The sequence below is a fragment of the Orycteropus afer genome, unplaced genomic scaffold (genome assembly GCF_000298275.1).
Source record: "Orycteropus afer afer isolate SDZICR_OR568_19922 unplaced genomic scaffold, OryAfe1.0 scaffold00047, whole genome shotgun sequence".
Lineage (NCBI taxonomy): Eukaryota > Metazoa > Chordata > Mammalia > Tubulidentata > Orycteropodidae > Orycteropus > Orycteropus afer.
The window spans coordinates 15150277-15168493 of NW_006921634.1; the positions used below are offsets into that span (position 1 = coordinate 15150277).

At 36.0% G+C, this 18217-nt stretch overlaps 1 protein-coding gene across 1 annotated transcript in view; it reads left to right on the plus strand.

The window, feature by feature from the left end:
• The window catches only part of ARHGAP42 (Rho GTPase activating protein 42), a 392107-nt gene that overhangs the window by 322999 nt on the left and 50891 nt on the right, over positions 1–18217 (plus strand). Inside the window, exons 7-10 of the mRNA XM_007938080.1 lie at positions 2327–2431; positions 5294–5423; positions 13768–13868; positions 15757–15866. Of these exons, the coding sequence (XP_007936271.1) occupies positions 2327–2431; positions 5294–5423; positions 13768–13868; positions 15757–15866 (446 nt within the window). The remainder of the gene's footprint in view (positions 1–2326; positions 2432–5293; positions 5424–13767; positions 13869–15756; positions 15867–18217) is intronic.

Consider the following 18217-nt stretch of genomic DNA (forward strand, 5'->3'; position numbering starts at 1 on the left):
GACACTAGAGTAGCATCTGCCTTGTATGACATCCATTTCATAAAAGACAGTTTAACTGAGGTCTAATTGTAGAAGGGGATCCTGTTGTTGTTGTTATGTGTCATCAAGTCAGACTCGACCCATAGCAACCCCTCCTTGGGTTTTCAGGACAATATCACTACAGAAGTAGATTGCCCCATCTTCCTTTCAAGGAGTGCCTGGTGGGTTTGAACCACCAGCCTTCTGGTTAACAGTCAAGTGCTTTAGGCACTACACGACCAGAGCTCCCAGGGAATCCTTAGGTAGTGCAAACCATTAATGTGATTGGCTGACAACTGCAAAGATGGAAGTTTGAGGCCACCCAGAGATGCCTCAGAAGAAAGGCCTGACTATCTTCTTCTGAAAAATCAGCCTTTGAATACCCTGTGAAACACATTTCTACTCTGGCACACACAGGGTTGCCATGAGTTAGAACCAACTACACAATAACTAATCTTTTAATCATAGAAAATAAAATATGAAACAATATTTTCTCTAACAACTTCGTCAACTATATGGGGATGTTTAGGAGACTAGTATTATTTAAATACTTCAAGAGTATTTTCTTATGTTATCTCTGAAAAGCTCAAAATATACCTATCCAGACCCTAGTTAGTTAATATTTTAACCTATTATTTGATGTATTTAGGTACAATATGTACAGGAGCTCTGGTAGCATAATGCCTAAGGCACTTGACTGCTAACCAGAAGACTGGTGGTTCAGACCTACCAGCCACACCTCGGAAGGAAGGTTGGGCAATCTACTTCCACAGTGATACTGCCTCGGAAACCCAAGGAGGGTTTGCTGTGAGTCGGGGCCAACTCGATGGCATATAACAACATGTACAGTCAAATAGACTATATATTTTATTAGATAATATGACAAGTGTATCATAGCATTATTTTAGTAATGAAATTTTTGTTTTGCTAGTCATTATGAATTGCTGTACAACTGACAATGTAAAATAATTCTAAAGTAACCAAATAATAAATAGACTTTGGTACGTTATAAAGAACTATTGAACAAGAGAAGAAAAGCTCTTACCCATGTAAGAGCTTTACAAAACAAAATAATTTGAAAGTATATGCGTTTTGAAATGAAAATAACTTTTGAGAGTTGACTTGTTTATAGAAAAATCATTTCTTTCCTATAAAACCCATATTTATTGTTTGGAAATCAAACACATGTACCAACTGATGTTTAGCAGAATCCTCTCTGCTTTCCCAAGAGAGGAAGTGTCAGGGTATTATTTACATATGAAAATGGTTTTACAATGGGAAGAGGTAACTATGGGGAGGAAATGGGAGGGGAGTTGTTGCATTGTGGTAAACTGTGGTCAATGACATGAGACAAAGTATATGTGAACTGCTGTATGGAAAGTGAATTTGCTCTGTAAATCTTCACCCAAATCAATGGATTACAAACATTATGTTATTTGAATTTGAAAACCATTAGCAACTTGTCAAAAATATTTTCTAACTTTACTATAGGAAGAGTTGTGGGAGAGTTGAAATTAGTGGACAAGCCTATGGGGGAAAAAAAATCCCAGTGTATTAAATGAAAAAATGTAAATCAATTATTTTTCAGATATAACTTTTTTCATATAAAACCTGTGTCCTGTGATTCCATGGAGAGCCAGTCTTATTTTACAAATAAAAACCTAGTTAATAAGCACACATGGATTTGGGATTGGAAGGCTAGGATCATAGAATGCTAGGTGGTCTAAAGAAGATCTTACTCCAGTTCACCTGTGAAAGGTGTGTGTTATTCAGCTCCATCTTTTTGCTCACACTTTTTCCTATTTTGAGTTATTCCTATTCCTTGCCAAAATGTTGTCTATTCAAAACTCAAGTCAGTACTGCTACCTAGTGTTGCTTTTCTTAATTTCATCCTGCCAAATCCTCATTCTTCCCCTTGGGTCACACATGTTCTTCTTACCTCTAATTTCCTGGTTTGTCTTCTTTTTGTCGTTATGTGTTCTATCTCAGTGTTTCGACTAGACTCTCTAACAGGGTAGGACCTATATCACTTTGGTCTTTCCCACCCTTGGTTGTCTCTATGGGATATTTCTTCAACGCATTTGGATAGTACTTAATATGACATCTGCATGATCTGACTCAAAAATTAAATCACTGTCTCTCAAAAAGAAAATAAAGAATTCACTTTGGAATTTGTGTTTCATATTCATGAGTCTAATGACTGCCTTTGCCAAACAAAGAGATGGAAATTTTATTAGTTTGAGACATTAGAATGAGGTATAATTTTTCTTTAAACAACATTTTCATTTTTATTTCTTTATTTTTGCAGCTTTTGTCATTCCTTCAGGGCTTATTTACTTTTTATCATGAGGGATATGAACTCGCACAGGAATTCGCACCATATAAGCAACAGCTGCAGTTCAACTTACAGAATGTAAGACTATATCTGTTCTTACTGCCTCTCCTTAGCAAATCTGATGATCAAGGGTAACTATATTATAATCTAGTCAAACCATGGAATCTTTCAAAAGTTTGTCTAAAACCTCACTAACTTTAACCAATTTTGAAAAATCACTTAGAATTTATTTTAAAAGAAATTAATTTTTTCAAGCTACTGGTTGAAAGTACACCAGGAAAGAAAGACCATTATGCTAGATAAATTTATGCTAGCAAATTTTATTAAATTAAATATCACAGAAGTGTAGGCATCTGGAAACTTGGAAAATAACAATAACATCATTAATTTACTGGGTAACCTTGGGAAAGTCCCCTTTATTTATTGTGTATTTGTGAAATGAATAACCTATCCTCTGTATTATTTGTTTCTAAAATTTTATTAATAGCTAATATTTATTATTTTCAAATCATAAATTTGAATGTGTTTTGAAGCAGTTGTTATGTAACTGTGCTAAAGCATAAGTGATGATTATCTACAAACAGCCTATTTAGTTTTCTCAGGGTTTATGGTCGTGTTGTCTAATCAATATTTTAATCTATGGTTATATGTTGTTGTTGTTGTTATGTGCCATCGAGTCAGACCCGACTCATAGCGACCCCTCCTTGGGTTTCTGAGGCAGTATCACTACGGAAGTAGATTGCCCCATCTTCCTTCCGAGGAGTGGCTGGTGGGTTTGAACCGCCAGCCTTCTGGTTAGCAGTCAAGTGCCTTAACCACTACGCCACCAGTGATACAAATTCTAATTTTCAAATTATCTTCACCACTTACAACAAAGAAGAGCAAAACGAAACAAACTTTAGCCGACCTATGTCTACGTTATCAAACCTAACGAATAATAAAGTCACGATTGTTGAAATTGTCTGTAACTGAAGTTATTCCTAAAACCCTAATTGCCAAAATAATTTTCTGTAAAAGTTTAAGTTTCTCTTTTATCTGATTCTTACCATTGTGGAGATATGTACTTAATAGTTAACTAGAGAATTGGTGTGTCCCACCGAGAAATATGTAGTTAGATTTAATCTACTTTTGTTTTGAATTTCAGCTTTTTATTTTACCTAGAGTTTCTAGCAGAATTGATTTCAAATGTAATTCATTCAGTAGTTTTTTTAGCATGGGATGCATTTAGGCCTTTTCAGTAAATACAGAAAGGGAACACTGGAAAGGACAATGGATTTTTTGAACTGTTTTCATATTAAATGCAATTAGATCCCTTAAATTTGGGGTTGGGCAAGGAATTGGATAAAACTCTGGCCCTTATATTTAAAGAGACATGAGCAGCAGCCAAACAAAAGATAGGCCTATAGGGTGGACATTTACATCAGGTAAATGATTCCTCCTTGGAGGAATCAATCATGGGAGAACAGAAGGGCTGTGTATGCAGAGGGAGATAGCTGGGGATGCAAGAGTACATGGGAAGGAAGGATACAGAGAAGAGGTAACTACAGGGAGGAAGTGGGAAGAGAGGCATTAATTGTGGGGATTTGCAGTCAGTGTCATGAAACAAAATGTGTATGAACTACTGTATGGAAAATGAATTTCCTCTGTGAATTTTCACCCAAATCACAATAAAAATTTAAAAAAAAAAAAAAAGCACACCATAAAAAAAGTGTGTAGCAAAAGTGACAGCTGAAAAAATTTTTCTAACATTCTTGAGATTCAGTTCTTTTGCTTGTTATCAGGTGTAGCAAGATTTTAGAGTTAGGTGACGATGATTTGTAGGTTCTCAGGCTCATGTTGAGATAATGTTGTGAATGCCAAAGACAATTTCATAGAGAAGTGCTTCCTGCCACTGTCGCTTACCTAAATTAGCTATAAAATGAGTCAACTATTTTCTGGAGCAGAAGAAGTTAGATGTTGGAAAAGTATTCATTTTTATGAGTTGATTTATATACTCACCTATTAATAAGTATATTAAGATTTCTCAAAACCAAGTTAGATAATGCTTCTCCTTCAAAAAAAAAAAAAAAAAAAGAAGCATCATTTGGACAGATATAGGAAGCATTTTTCTTGTGTACCTCTGATTTGTTAAGTGCCAACTATTTCAAAAGTATGGGAACCTAATATTGTTTTGTTTTGCTTCCTCAAAAGAAATATAGGTCCCTATGTATCTATTTTTTACCTTAGCCTGCTCTACGAAGCTAGGAAAAAAAAACCTCAAGGTAAATCCTTAAAAAAATAAAACTTACTGCCATGGAGTCAGATCCAACTCATAGTGACACCTTGGGTTTCCAAGGCAATATCTCTACAGAAGTAGATTGCCCAATCTTCCTTCCGAGGAGTGACTGGTGGGTTTGAACCACCAGCCTTCCAGTTAGCAGTCAAATGCTTTAAGCACTATACCTCCAGAGCTCCCAAAAAACAACCAAACTCACTGCTATGGAGTCGGATCCGACTCATAGAAACCCGTTCTTGGGTTTCCGAGGCAGTGTGACTATGGAAGTAGGTTGCCCAATTTCTCTCCGAAGGAGTGGCTCGTGGGTTTGAACCACCAGTCTTCTGGTTAGCAGCCAAATGCCTTAGGCACTACACCACCAGAGCTCCCCCAGGTAAATCCTTAGTGAATGCAAATACTATTTAATGAATATTATAACATATTAAAATATTTTGATGTCACAATGGGAAATAGGAAAAAAGTCACACAGAGACACAGACACACACATACACACACGAATGTCAGATAGAAAGTGCATGTCACTAACCGTAAGTCTCAACATTGTAGTGAATTGGATTTGGTGATAGTGCCTAATGGATCAAGGTTACTCTTTACACCACTCACAGTTTGGAAACTGTAGGTTGCAGGTAAAATAATAATAAAATTGTTGTTTCTTTTTACTTAAGACAAGAAATAATTTTGAAAGTACTCGTCAAGAGGTAGAGCGGTTGATGCAAAGAATGAAATCTGCCAACCAAGATTACAGACCACCCAGCCAGTGGACGATGGAAGGCTATCTGTATGTCCAAGAAAAACGTGAGTCAATAAGATACATCATAATGTCTTTTATGATTTAACACTATTTACATAATATGTGGCTTAATTAGCATTATTTCTTTCAAATTGTTGTTGTTATGTGCCATCGAGTCGGACCCAACTCATAGCGACCCCTCCTTGGGTTTCCGAGGCAGTATTACTATGGAAGTAGATTGCCACATCTTCCTTCTGAGGAGTGGCTGTTGGGTTTGAACTGCCAGCCTTCTGGTTAGCAGTCAAGTGCCTTAGGCACTATGCTACCAGAGCTCGAAATCCCATTGCTATCAAATTGATTTTTACCCATAGAAAACCTATACAACTCTTGTAGAACTGCCCCTTTGGGTTTCCAGACTGTAAATCTTTACTGAACCAGTCTTTCACATATTTCTCCTGTGGAGTAGCTGGTTGGTTCACGCCACTGACTTTTCAGTTAGCAGCAAAGCACTTAAATCACTGGACCACCAACGCAATGCAATGCACTGCCGTGGAGTCAGATCCAACGCATAGCGACCTCTCCTTCGGTTTCCAAGGTGGTATCCCTATGGAAGTAGATTGTCCAGTCTTCCTTCTGAGGAGTGGCTGGTGGATTTGAACCATCAGCCTTCCGGTTAGCAGTCAAATGCCTTAGGGACTATGCCACCAGAGCTCCCACGTCCCCTGAAATTCCTTATAGCTTTTTCATATTAAGTACACTCTCCAACAGCATCACCAAAGGGAAGAAATTTTTGCACATTTCACCTCTTAGGTTGTTAAATTATTGAAATTGGAACTTACAACCTTCATTGGTAATATGATAACATGAATTCTATTTTAGAATTTAATTGTGACACCTAATCTTAATTTAAAGTTTCATGTAATATTGAAAATCAAACCTTTATCAGGATGAATTATCTTGGCGACTATCATAATAGTTTTTCCCGCCAGCAGCATTGTTTCATTTAATTCTGAGCTCTGTCAGTTTTCCCGAGTAAAATTGCCAATTGTGTAATATCAAATTGGCACTCCTTGCTTCCTGAGGTTAGGACATAAGGTCAGATCCAATAGAGCACTATTATAATTGCCTCACATTAAAAAAGTTCTTACAAAAATTAACAGAGTCATTCAAACTTTTATGTAGACTCCTTCCTGCATGTTACTTGTCACCAAGCACAACCAGTTTGATTATTTGGACTCAATTAACACTCTATATCAAACCAGCTATGATTTAATCCAGTGTTTCTCAAACTGTCAGGTGAAGGAATGCTTGTTTTAATTTCCAATCCATCATAGATCAGTGTGATTGCAAAGTACAAGATTATGAACTTGGATTTTGCAAGTCAAATTCTTATAAAAGTTTTGAAACTCTTATTTTCACTTTCTGAATTTTTCTGGCATACTGGGAAAGCCACATGTAGTAGCCCTGGTCTAAAGTCTCCACTTCAGTAGAAAAACGAAGTTGTTTTGTTTAGTAAGATACTTTAGTTACAAGGTTTGGGAAGGGAACGCCAGAGGTACTGGGTTGACTATGAAAGGCTTTTGGTATGCATGCAGTATGGTCAAGAAAACATGAACACATTTTATATTTGGCATGCCCAGTTGATGCTCATTTGATGAATGGCATGATCCAGCAAATAAGGACTTGATATATAAAACTCGGCAAATATTTATTACTGTGTAGATGAGACAGGATTTTCTCTCTCATGGCTAGCTTCCTTGCCTGTGTTTTCTTTTCAGATCTTGAAATGATAAATCTAGTGACCTGCCCAGATACTGTATAATCAAATCATAATAATTAACTTTTACCCATATTTCATGAAAAATGGCCTAGTCATTGGTCATATTTGGGATATATGAATTTGATTTAAGGCTCTAAGGAACTTTTTGAATAATTAAGTTTTGAGAGCCTCAATGTGTGAAGAGTTTACATTTTACATCACTAAAGAATATGATTTTGCCATATAGAAGAACTTGCTGAGAGTGAAGGTTATTTGGACAGGCAAGTGATAAAGAAGATGATAGAGGAATTTTTTACTCATTGAGACCTCATGTTTTCTCTCTCAGTTCTTTTCCAACTGAAGTGCAGTTGTTGAAACTTGTATACACACAATATTTTGTTCTAAACAAAAAAGGTTTGTTTCATTTAGGCAAATTTTTTCTACATGATCTTCAGATAGATCATTTCCAATTGCTATGCAAGGGTCTGTCCATTGTGTGCTGCCATGGTTTGCTTACCGATTCCCTGCTACTGGACATTTAGTTCTATCAGTCTCTAAGCATACGTTTGGAACACACCCTTTAATAACTTAGGGAGTGCATGGGTAGACTAAGTGCAGTGTTTCATTAACCTATCTGATATTCACATCTTTTGTTCTACAGTACTTGATTTCTTTTCTGGGCTCAGTCTGAACAGACCATTTAGTCATTTGTGGTACTGGCCTCTCCTTTGAACTTTCCTGTCTCTCTTAATGACACCATGGGCTCTCCTTGCCACACACATATTAAAAAGTGTACAATTTGATAAGTTTTGCTATATGTATACACTCATGAAATCATCAAAATCAGCATAAAGAACATAGGCATTACCTTGAAAAGTTTTCTCATGCCCAGTTTTAATCCCTCCCTCCTGCCATTCCCCACCCTTCATCTTTCTCCTTACCCTTGCCTAGTTATTTAAAAAGAAAAATGAATAAATTTATATTTTTTCTAATTATTATCTTATAGTATTACACAAAGGACAAATATTAAAAGCATTTTGCAACTTGGATCTTTGAAAACATTTATAATAAGAATATGAAATCTAATCAATTTTAAGATATATTGATTGTACACTTGTTATCACTGAATGAATGACTGGGGGTACAGAGTTGTAAGAAAGAATATGACTTCATGGTGTTTACTCTGTAATTCAAGATGCAAGACAAACATGTGGAATTAGCAATTCTTCATCGATAGTAAATATCAGAGTTGTAAATTGAGTGGTAAGTGGAGAAGATACTAATGCATAGTAGCAGGAGGTTGTAGGTTGGACACAGATCCCCACTCTATTCAGATATGTAGTGTTTATGTTACTCACTGGGAAATCTGGTAGCATAGTGCCTAAGGCACTTGACTGCTAACCAGAAGGCTGGCAGTTCAAACCCACGAGCCACTCCTTGGAAAGGTTGGACAATCTACTTCCGTAGTGATACCACCTCAGAAACCCAAGGAGGGGTCGCTATGAGTCGGGTTTGACTCGTCGGCACATAACAACAACAACAACAACAACATAATGATGTTGCAAGAATTAGAAATAATGTATGTGAAAGGTCTATGTTATTAGTGTTGATGTTAAAATTAAAAAAAAAAAAAAAAAAAAACACAATACTATTCTTACCATGAGCTGTTACTATACTATGCACTTTAAATAGAATTATCCCATTTAATTATTTATTTATTTATTAAAAATTTATTATTTTATTTTGATTTGGGCAAAAGTTTACAGAGCAAATTGGTTTTCAACAATCAATACACTTTCTGTTTTGTGACATTTACTGTAATCCCCACACTGTAACAGCATTCTTCCCACTTCCTCCCTGTGCCTATCACTCCCTTCATTCTTCCTTCCCATCCCCACCTTCTCACCTCTATCCCTTGACAAATGCTATCCTCTTGATTTTATGTGTTTGATTGTGCTAATGAGTGCATAACCTCCTGATATTGCAGTTCATCTTAAGATCTGTCTGTTATTTGGCTGACAGTTGATTCACAAGGGTCAGTTCAGTTTCTAGCTTGAAGAATGTCTAAGCGCCATAGTCTGAGATTCTACCAGCCTTCATCAAACCAGTAAGCCTGGTGTTTTTTTATTTTGAATTTTGTTCCATACCCCTCACCCCCACCAATCACCATCTCATATTGTGATCCCTTTCAGAGCAATCAGAAGTGATAGCTGGGCACCACCTAGTCCTTCCACTCCCAGGATTGTGGAGGCAAGAATTTGTATATTCTGTTAGTGCTTTGGACTAATTGTTTCCTTGTGCCTTTGACTTTTCTTCACTCTTCTTTTCTCCAGATGAGAGACCAATAATTTCAACTTAGATGACTGCTCATAAGCTTTCAAGACCCCAATCACTAATCACCAAAGTAGGATGTAGAACATTGTCTTTATGGACATAACATGCTATGTTATGCCAGTTGACCTTAGTGACCCCCAAAACTATAGACCTGAGCCTCCACATTCAGCAATTTATTTCCTCAAAGTGTTAATTGTGACTTAGATGTTTTCAAAACTTTGTCCCCTGTATGCTCTACTACATTCATGGATATATTGGAAGCCCATATAAATGCATAGTCCATATAAATACATATATGTGGGTGTAGTCCCATTCACCTTCCCACCTCTGTTCTGATTGAGTGTCTATCTATGTATCAACCCATAACTTACTCTTATTACTGTTATCGCAAGATTGTGTATGTAGTAGCATTCGCCTTTGTTGCCTTTAACTCTTGTCCTCCTCACTGTGTCTTCCACTGCCTTGATGATTTTGTGCTCACCTCCTCCTTATTGTTTGCTGCCTTTTTCTTTACCCATGTTAATAAGTCTACCCTCAAGTTGGTGATTTTTCCTCCCTTCCCCTCCCACCACTGGTAACCTTCAAAGAATGATTATTTTATGTGTAAATCTTTTCTTAACTTTTTACAGTAGTGGCCTCATATAATAATTGTCTTTTGTGATTGACTAATTCCACCAGCCACTCCTCGGAAGGAAGGTTGGGCAATGCTACTTCCGTAGTGATACTGCCTCAGAAACCCAAGGAGGGGTCGCTATGAGTTGGGGCTGACTCGATGGCATATAACAACAACAACAACAATTTCACTCAGCATAATATCCTGTAGGTTCATCCATGTTCTGATGTGTTTCACAGCTTCATCATTATTCTTTTAAAAAAAAAAGTGATAAAATAACAAACAAAAAAACATCACTTTAACAATTTCTATGTATATAATTCAGTAACATTAATTCCCTTCACCATGTTCTGACATCAACACCATTATTTCTAAGTTTTTTTTAAGTCACCCCAAACAGAAACTGAGTACCCATAAGCAATGGTTTCCCACCCACCCCCAACCCTGACAACTACTAATAATTTTGCTTCTGTGTATTCCTAGATATTTCACACAAGTGGGGTCATACATATTTGTGTCTGACTTTTTTCACTTAGCATAATGTTTCAAGGTTTATCCATGTCATAGCATGCATCACAACTTCATTTCTCTTTATGATTGAATCTTATTTAATTCTTAAAACAAGTTAGAGAATATCGTTCTCCTTAAAGTCAACTCCACGACCCTTAGACATCCTTCAAGCCTTGAATTGAACTCATCCCTATGGCTCAACTTTCAGCCAAGTGATAGACGGTCCTAAAAGGTGAAAAATAATATCAGAGAGGTACATTCTCATTAGAACAATCAACCATAAGAGATCAAAAAAGGCAGCATTTGCCCAGGGGTAAAGCTAATAAGGACGTTATGGGAAAGGAGGATGAAGGGAAATGGTAAACACAGGAAGGAAGTGAGAAGAATGTTGTTACATTGTGGGGATTGCAATGAATGTCACAAAATAAAATGTGCAGGAAGGTGACTGGAAAACCAATTTGCTCTGTAAACTGTCAGCCAAATTACAGTTTTGGTTTTTTTTAAAAAAAAGAATTTATAAATCAATTTCAATCACATGTCCTATGATGAGAGTAATGCCATCTGCAGCTCTTAGCTGAGCGTTCTTATATGTAAAACAATCATTTATAATGTTTGACTTAAGAGGTTCGTAAATAAAATGTTGACACTTAGTAGGTATTCAGTAAAGTTTACTTCCTTCCTGCCCTCCCATGCTATCTCAGGAATCTCAGATGATTACTGAGTAAGATAATTAAACATCTTTTATTTTGCAATAAATTTGTATTAGGGACTTCAGAATTGCTTGTGTAAGAACATCTGCCCTGGCCTAATGCCACACAACTTTAAAGTAAACAGCATGTGTGTGCAGTAAACTTTCTTTTTCTTTGACAATATTATCATTTTATTGTCCACATTGCCACCAGCATTTGACATTGTCATTCTTTTTTCATTTTAGCCATTCTTCTTTGAGTGAGGTGACATCTCATTGTGATTTTTTTTCAATTTTATTTTTTGTGGATAATATGTGCAGAAAAACATACACCAATTCAACTGCTTTGCATGTGCAATTCAATAGTGTGCAGTAAACTTGAAGATTAAATGCATGAGATTCTGAACTTAACGTGGAGGGAAAATATAGCATCTAAGTCTAAAGTGTCATTAGAGCCTTGTGGTAGCTTTATTTTAAAATTACGTAATATTGTTTCATAAATCACTTCCTAAGTAACAAAGTCACCAGGAGGAATTGCATCTATCCACTTTATGCTAATCAGCTTTAAGTCTTTAAGTATTTCATACCACAAGTGATAATTATCAACAAGTACTGTTAAGTATTATAGTGTGAAGTGGTCCTAAAACTGAATTAAGTTAACTGTAATAATCCTTTGTGATTGCAAAGTATATGGCTGCACCTCATAATTTCAACATCTGGAGTGGCTTAAGTAGTAAAATTAAACATGATACTAAGGACACTAAAGGAAAAAGAAACCAAATGACTCATGAAACATTTTTTCTCTAGCGTTTTATTTTTTTTAAATAAATCTCAATGCCTTGCTTTTACACATAAGATTCTGAAATCTAGCTAGCAATAACACTGTATACAGTTGCTTAAAGAATCCAGGTATTTAGTAGGATTGATTCCCAGATGGAAGAACTATATAGAAAAGCAGCTCCTTTGTCAACCCATATGCAGATATTCCTTATCTGCTATGACATTTTGGTGGAAGATACTTGGCTTTCCAATAGGAAAACTGAAGATTTCCCACATTGGATGTTGGAAAAATTGAGCTAAGAATGTATCCCTGTACACTGATGTAGCAGCATCCAATTCCTCAGGGAGAATAATGGACAATGACATGGTGTAATGTGGGAGAAGATTACACAGTATTTATGGGCAAACAGAGAAAAAGTAAACATTGCACATATTCCAATGTCTATAAACATAAGTAGTAGAAAGTATAAGTAGAATTTATTTTTTTCAGACAGTGGTATGAGGAAATAATTTAAAAATTGGTAAACCTAGTAAACTCTCAGAGCAAGATGAGTGCCAAGTATATGTAAGGTCCTATTCCAAGGCTTAAGCAACACATCACACCTCTCATGCAGTCTTAACATCTAGTGGTGGAGACAGACAGTAAATAGAATGAATAAGTAAAATGCATCACATTTTAGACATTGATAAAGCAAGAAAGATAGCTAAGAAGTATCAGGATGAGAGGTTACATATCTTTTCAGGAAAGGCCCTTTCATAAAGATGATATTTAGGGAAAGACCCAGAGGAGGTGAGAATGCAAGTCATTCAGGGAGAATCCAGGCTGAAAGAACAGCAAGTGCAAAGGTCCTGAGGTAGGAATGCATTCAGTATGTTCAAGGGCCAGCAGGGAGTCCGGTATGGCTAGAACAGAATGAGCAAGACAGAAAGTAGTAAGAGGTGAGAAAGATAATGAGGGGCCAAATAATGTAGGGCCTTGTGTATTATTATAGGCTCTTTGGTTTTTACCCAGAGTGAGGTGGGAACCCACTGGGGGGGGGGGTTGAAAAAGGAGTGAAATAACATGACTAAATTTTCAGCAGCATATTTCTGGTAGTATTGAGAAGAGGGGGAAGGAGTAAAAGTAGGGAGACTAGTTAGAATAAATAACTCAGGAGTTGCTTATGGCTTAAGCCAGGATGGTCACAATAAAGGTGGTAAGAAGTGGTTGAACTCTGGCTGTAGAGACAACAGTTCTGACTGTAGATGCACCAGGATTTGGTGATGCATCAGCTGTGGAATATGAGAGAAAGGTAAGAGTCAAGGTAGACTCTTAAGTTTTTAGACCTGAGCATCTAGAACAATGGAACTGCCATTTAAGGAGATGACTTTGCTCTGAGAGAAGCTGTCTAAGCATTTTACATATACTATTTCTCATTCTTTCTACTTTGCTGGGGTATAAGTATACTACTTTCACAGATGAGATGCCTGAAGCTTAGATATACAGACATTTCTTGTAAGTTCACAGGGTAAATGTGAGAGTTACAAGTTATTTTATTCCAAGACACTTTATACAATTCACCACTCTTTTTTCCATGATGCCCTATGTCACATACAGCAGATGTTCCAAACTTGCATAGTATATGGAGACACTCAATTAATTATTTTCACATAGAAAAGTGTACAAACTTAGATGCAAATTTCTTACAAATAAAATCTGAACTTGTATTTGTTTCTTTCCATTAGGACCACTTGGTTTTACCTGGATTAAACATTATTGTACATATGATAAGGGAAGTAAAACATTTACAATGAGCGTTTCAGAAATGAAATCCAGTGGGAAAATGGTGAGTTGGTTTATTTTCTTTAAAAACTGAGTTTATAATTTAAGTAAAGGCAGTGAAACGACAACAAACAAAAAAGCCAGCATCTGCTTGCTTTTCTAATAACAAATCCACAATCATAAAAAATTGAAAAGTCAAGTATGTTTTCTTACTTCATAAACCACTTCAGTGACCTTAACGACTTAGAAAGAATTAGCCAGGGTTTCCTTTAACTTGACCATGAAATATCTATAAGCAATTGAGTTAGCTACATGATCACTGATCCTTCAGTGGACTACTGGCCATCTCACATTCCCGGGCCGAGTTGTTTATCCTGTGCTTTTGGGTGGCCAGCAACCAGGAGGCGATTGTCAGTGGCTGGACCTGGCTCAAGGATTCTGTGTCTTCCCCTCAGGTGGCCTCGGTGGGAGGCCGCATTTGCCCCTGAATACCTCTTCCTCCTCCACAGGGCTATGTACTCTTCATGAAATGCTGGACAACATGGTTTCCCAGAAGAAACCAATCAATGCTCATTTACTCCAAAAGTAAATAGGTCACTGATGTCTCGCATGGCTAGTGAACAGTATAGAACACAGTGTACTTTGTTTGAGGAGGTGCTACAGAGGGCAACAACTCTGTTGCATGTAGTATATAATCTTTCTGTGAGTTAAGATATGAATATGGGCATTGATTGAACTTATGAATTACATAGCTAGTCATCTAAGAATCATTGTCCAAGAACCTTAGGGCTGGGAGTTTTCCTGGAGATCACTTAGTTCAGCCTTCTTTTAACAAATTAAGAAATAAAATTTGATTGACTCACCCAGCTAATTTGTGGCATAGATCATTGTAGGGGTGACTGTTGATCTAACTTAGACACATGCTCAAATACATCAACTGAAACTTATTGTTCTTGGGCATTCATTAGAGTCTAGTAATTCAAACTGAATGACATAAAATAAATAGAACAAACCAGAGAAAAAGAAACTTTAGATTGTTCGCATCATAAAAAGTTATTAAGTGCTATAAACAAATCCAGTTTCTACTCTCTGGATTTCAAAATAGTAGATATTGCCAGAAAGTCAGCCTACATGACAGTCAGTGAGCTAATTATACAAGTAGACCATGCCAAAGTTCTGTAAATAAATCTGTGAGCCTTGCAATCAAAAATAAAATTAACCAGGTATTGCCATCGCATAGATGTTTCCTTTACTGACATCTTTTAAATATAGAAGACAATTCCTGTGAATTAGATCTATATTAGATTCTGTCCAAAAAGTTTTAGTTTTAGTAGTAGAGTTGCAGTTACCAGCATAGCAATCACATGGTAAGCATGATAGTAATAACAATATACCAAGGATATATTAGAACTTTATTATTCTAGTAGCTCTTTTGAGACTTTGAGCTAGGCTTCAGTATAGGGCTCTAACATGCACATTCATGTGCATACGAGCATGCACACACATACTATACTAATCTCCTAGCATTTCAAGGAATTAGAATTCATAATAACAGTGTTGTGTCCTAACAAGCATTCTATATATCAAATTATTATAGAATCTAGATTTCACACCTGGTCGAACACAGTACTAAGAAAGTGTGTAGATACATTATGATATAATTAAATGTAGGTAATAATAAGTAAGTGTATAGAAAGGTATTAAACAGAAATGTCATAAAATTCTTTGAATAAAATGTGTATATGTGATTATTTACAAATTGTTTGATATTATACTTGGCCACCTAACATTAGAAAAGAAATCTTGGTGTTTATAAGATATTGGGTGTGATTTTGACATATATCTGTAAGCTATGTTCTGTGTTAACATTTTAATGCAGTAGTTTTAAATAGTATATTTAATATATTTTAAATTAATTGTCATCATGTTAATATGTGCCCTTCTTATTTCAGAATGGCCTCGTTACTAGCTCACCAGAAATGTTTAAATTAAAATCGTGTATCCGACGAAAGACAGATTCCATTGACAAGCGATTCTGCTTTGACATAGAAGTAGTTGAAAGGTTTGAGCTTTTCTTTTCACTATATTTTTGATAAAATAAACTATTTCTTTTTCTGTCTGTGCTACAAATAAGAAACAGCATTAAAGTGCTTATTTTTCAGTCTCTGTCTTTTAAAACCATATGCATATTCATATCATTCTTTCACATATTCATTTAACAAATAATAATTCATGATACTTTCAAAAGGCAAATAAGACACAGAATGCCAAGAAAAAGTCACATCACTCAAGAATCTGGAAAATCAGTATAAATGACTGTATTAAGGGAAAGTACATAGACTGGACTTGAGGTCCCTGTCCACAATGAAGGAACTTGACAGCACTTTTCATAGCTCAGAGGTCATCTTTTTTCATCGGTTTTGACGCCTGGTGGCCTTGCTTCTAAGGAATAGTAAGGCACAGAGGGGAATACCACAGTTCAGTGCAATAAGGAGGCCTACTGTGTGCAAAACACTATTCTGGGTAATCATCTATAGGGTATTGGAAGAGACATCAGTGTTGTACATCTGAGTTTATAATTGAATGAGATTGTTTAGGTCTTCACCCTTATGGTTTGAACACAAATAGAATAAAAACAAAATAAGAACAGGTATGCTTTTTGCTCTCTGTTTTGTCTCTTGATCTGTTTTTCCCCCTATGTTGCTGGAATGCTCTTCTGAATACTCTAGCTTATGCTGTGTGTCTGTGCATGCGCATACATGCTATATATGGTGTTATACTCTATGTATTCCATAGCTTGTAGCTATCTAGCAGGGTAAGGCCCCATTTCTTATGCATCTTCAAAATTGTCTTGGCTATTTTGGCTCTATATTCTTTGTTACTGTTTTTAGGATCAGCTTATTAAGTCCATCCTCACCCCTTTTTTCCCCAGAAATACCCTCTGGGATTTTTTATGGGAATTGCATTAAAGTTATGAATTAATTGACAGAGAATTGACCTCTCCTTAAAGATTTTAAATATGTTTATTATTATTTTATTAAGGTTTCTTGTTGGGTACCTTCTTTTTTGCAATTTTGGATGACATCCTTTTCATTACATATTTTTTTTTCTTAATTATTTGATACTGCTATAGAAAATGCTTATATATATATATATATATATATATATATATATATATATCTCCTATAATTAGCATGGGAGCTCTGGTAGCATAGTGGCTAAGACACTTGCCTGCTAACCAGACGGCTGGCGGTTCAAACCCACCAGCCACTCCTCGGAAGAAAGGTTGGGCAATCCTACTTCCGTAGTGATACTGCCTCGGAAACCCAAGGAGGGGTCGCTATGAGTCGGGGCCGACTCGACGGCACATAACAACAACAACAATAATTAGCATATTTGCTGAACTTTTTTATTTGTTTTAATAATGTGTGGTAGACATTTAGAATTTTGATGGAGAGAAATAATGACATGTTGGTACTTTTTCTTATCTTATTTCAACACTTTTTTACTTTTGAAACTTTGGAGCACCTTGGTAGAGTCTGTGTTTCAGTTATCTCATCTGTAAACTAAGGATGATAAGTACCTACCTCAAAGGGTTGTTGTGAAAATTCAATGATATAATATAAGGAAGCTTACTTATAATACACTACTTGGCACATGGTAAATAGTCAACACATATTGATAGTCATTATTAATTTTATTATTGTCATTGAATATTATCATTACAATGGTGGGTAGGAAAGGTGATGGTACATTTACTTGTCTTGATCTTTATATATATTTTCCTTTCCCTGTCATTCTAATGACCTGTTTTCTTATTTATAAAAGAAATGTGTGTCTCTATTTTCAGTTTTTCCAGAATTTTAATCATGCCATGTATATAATGAAAGTTTCTTCTTAATGTTTTTCTTCACAGAGTCCTTTGATTTTGTGTTGAAACTCATTTTCTAGGCTGCCTGCATATGTTAACTAAATTACTTCTCTAATTCTACTATTTCTAGGATTTCATATCTTCGTTTTTCTTAGAATCCACAACCCCCTTTTATCTTTTTCCTCTCTCTCTTTTTCCTTTCTTTGAAGTCCATCCGCAAATAACCATTACAGACTGGATGTATAGGACATAATTGTTTTTAGGTGAATACATTTTAATATCATGGTATGGGTAAAAACTTTGGCTTTAGTATCTTTTCAATAATTAACTAGTTATGATATAAGGCTTTCCATACTATACATCCACTCCTCGGAAGGAAGGTTGGGCATTCCTACTTCTGTAGTGATATTGTCTTGGAAACCCAAAGAGGGGTCGCTATGAGTCGGGGCCGACTCAATGGCAAATAACAACAACAACAACAACATACTATACATAGTCATCATGATTTTTTATGACTAGATTGTATTACATGGGGACATATA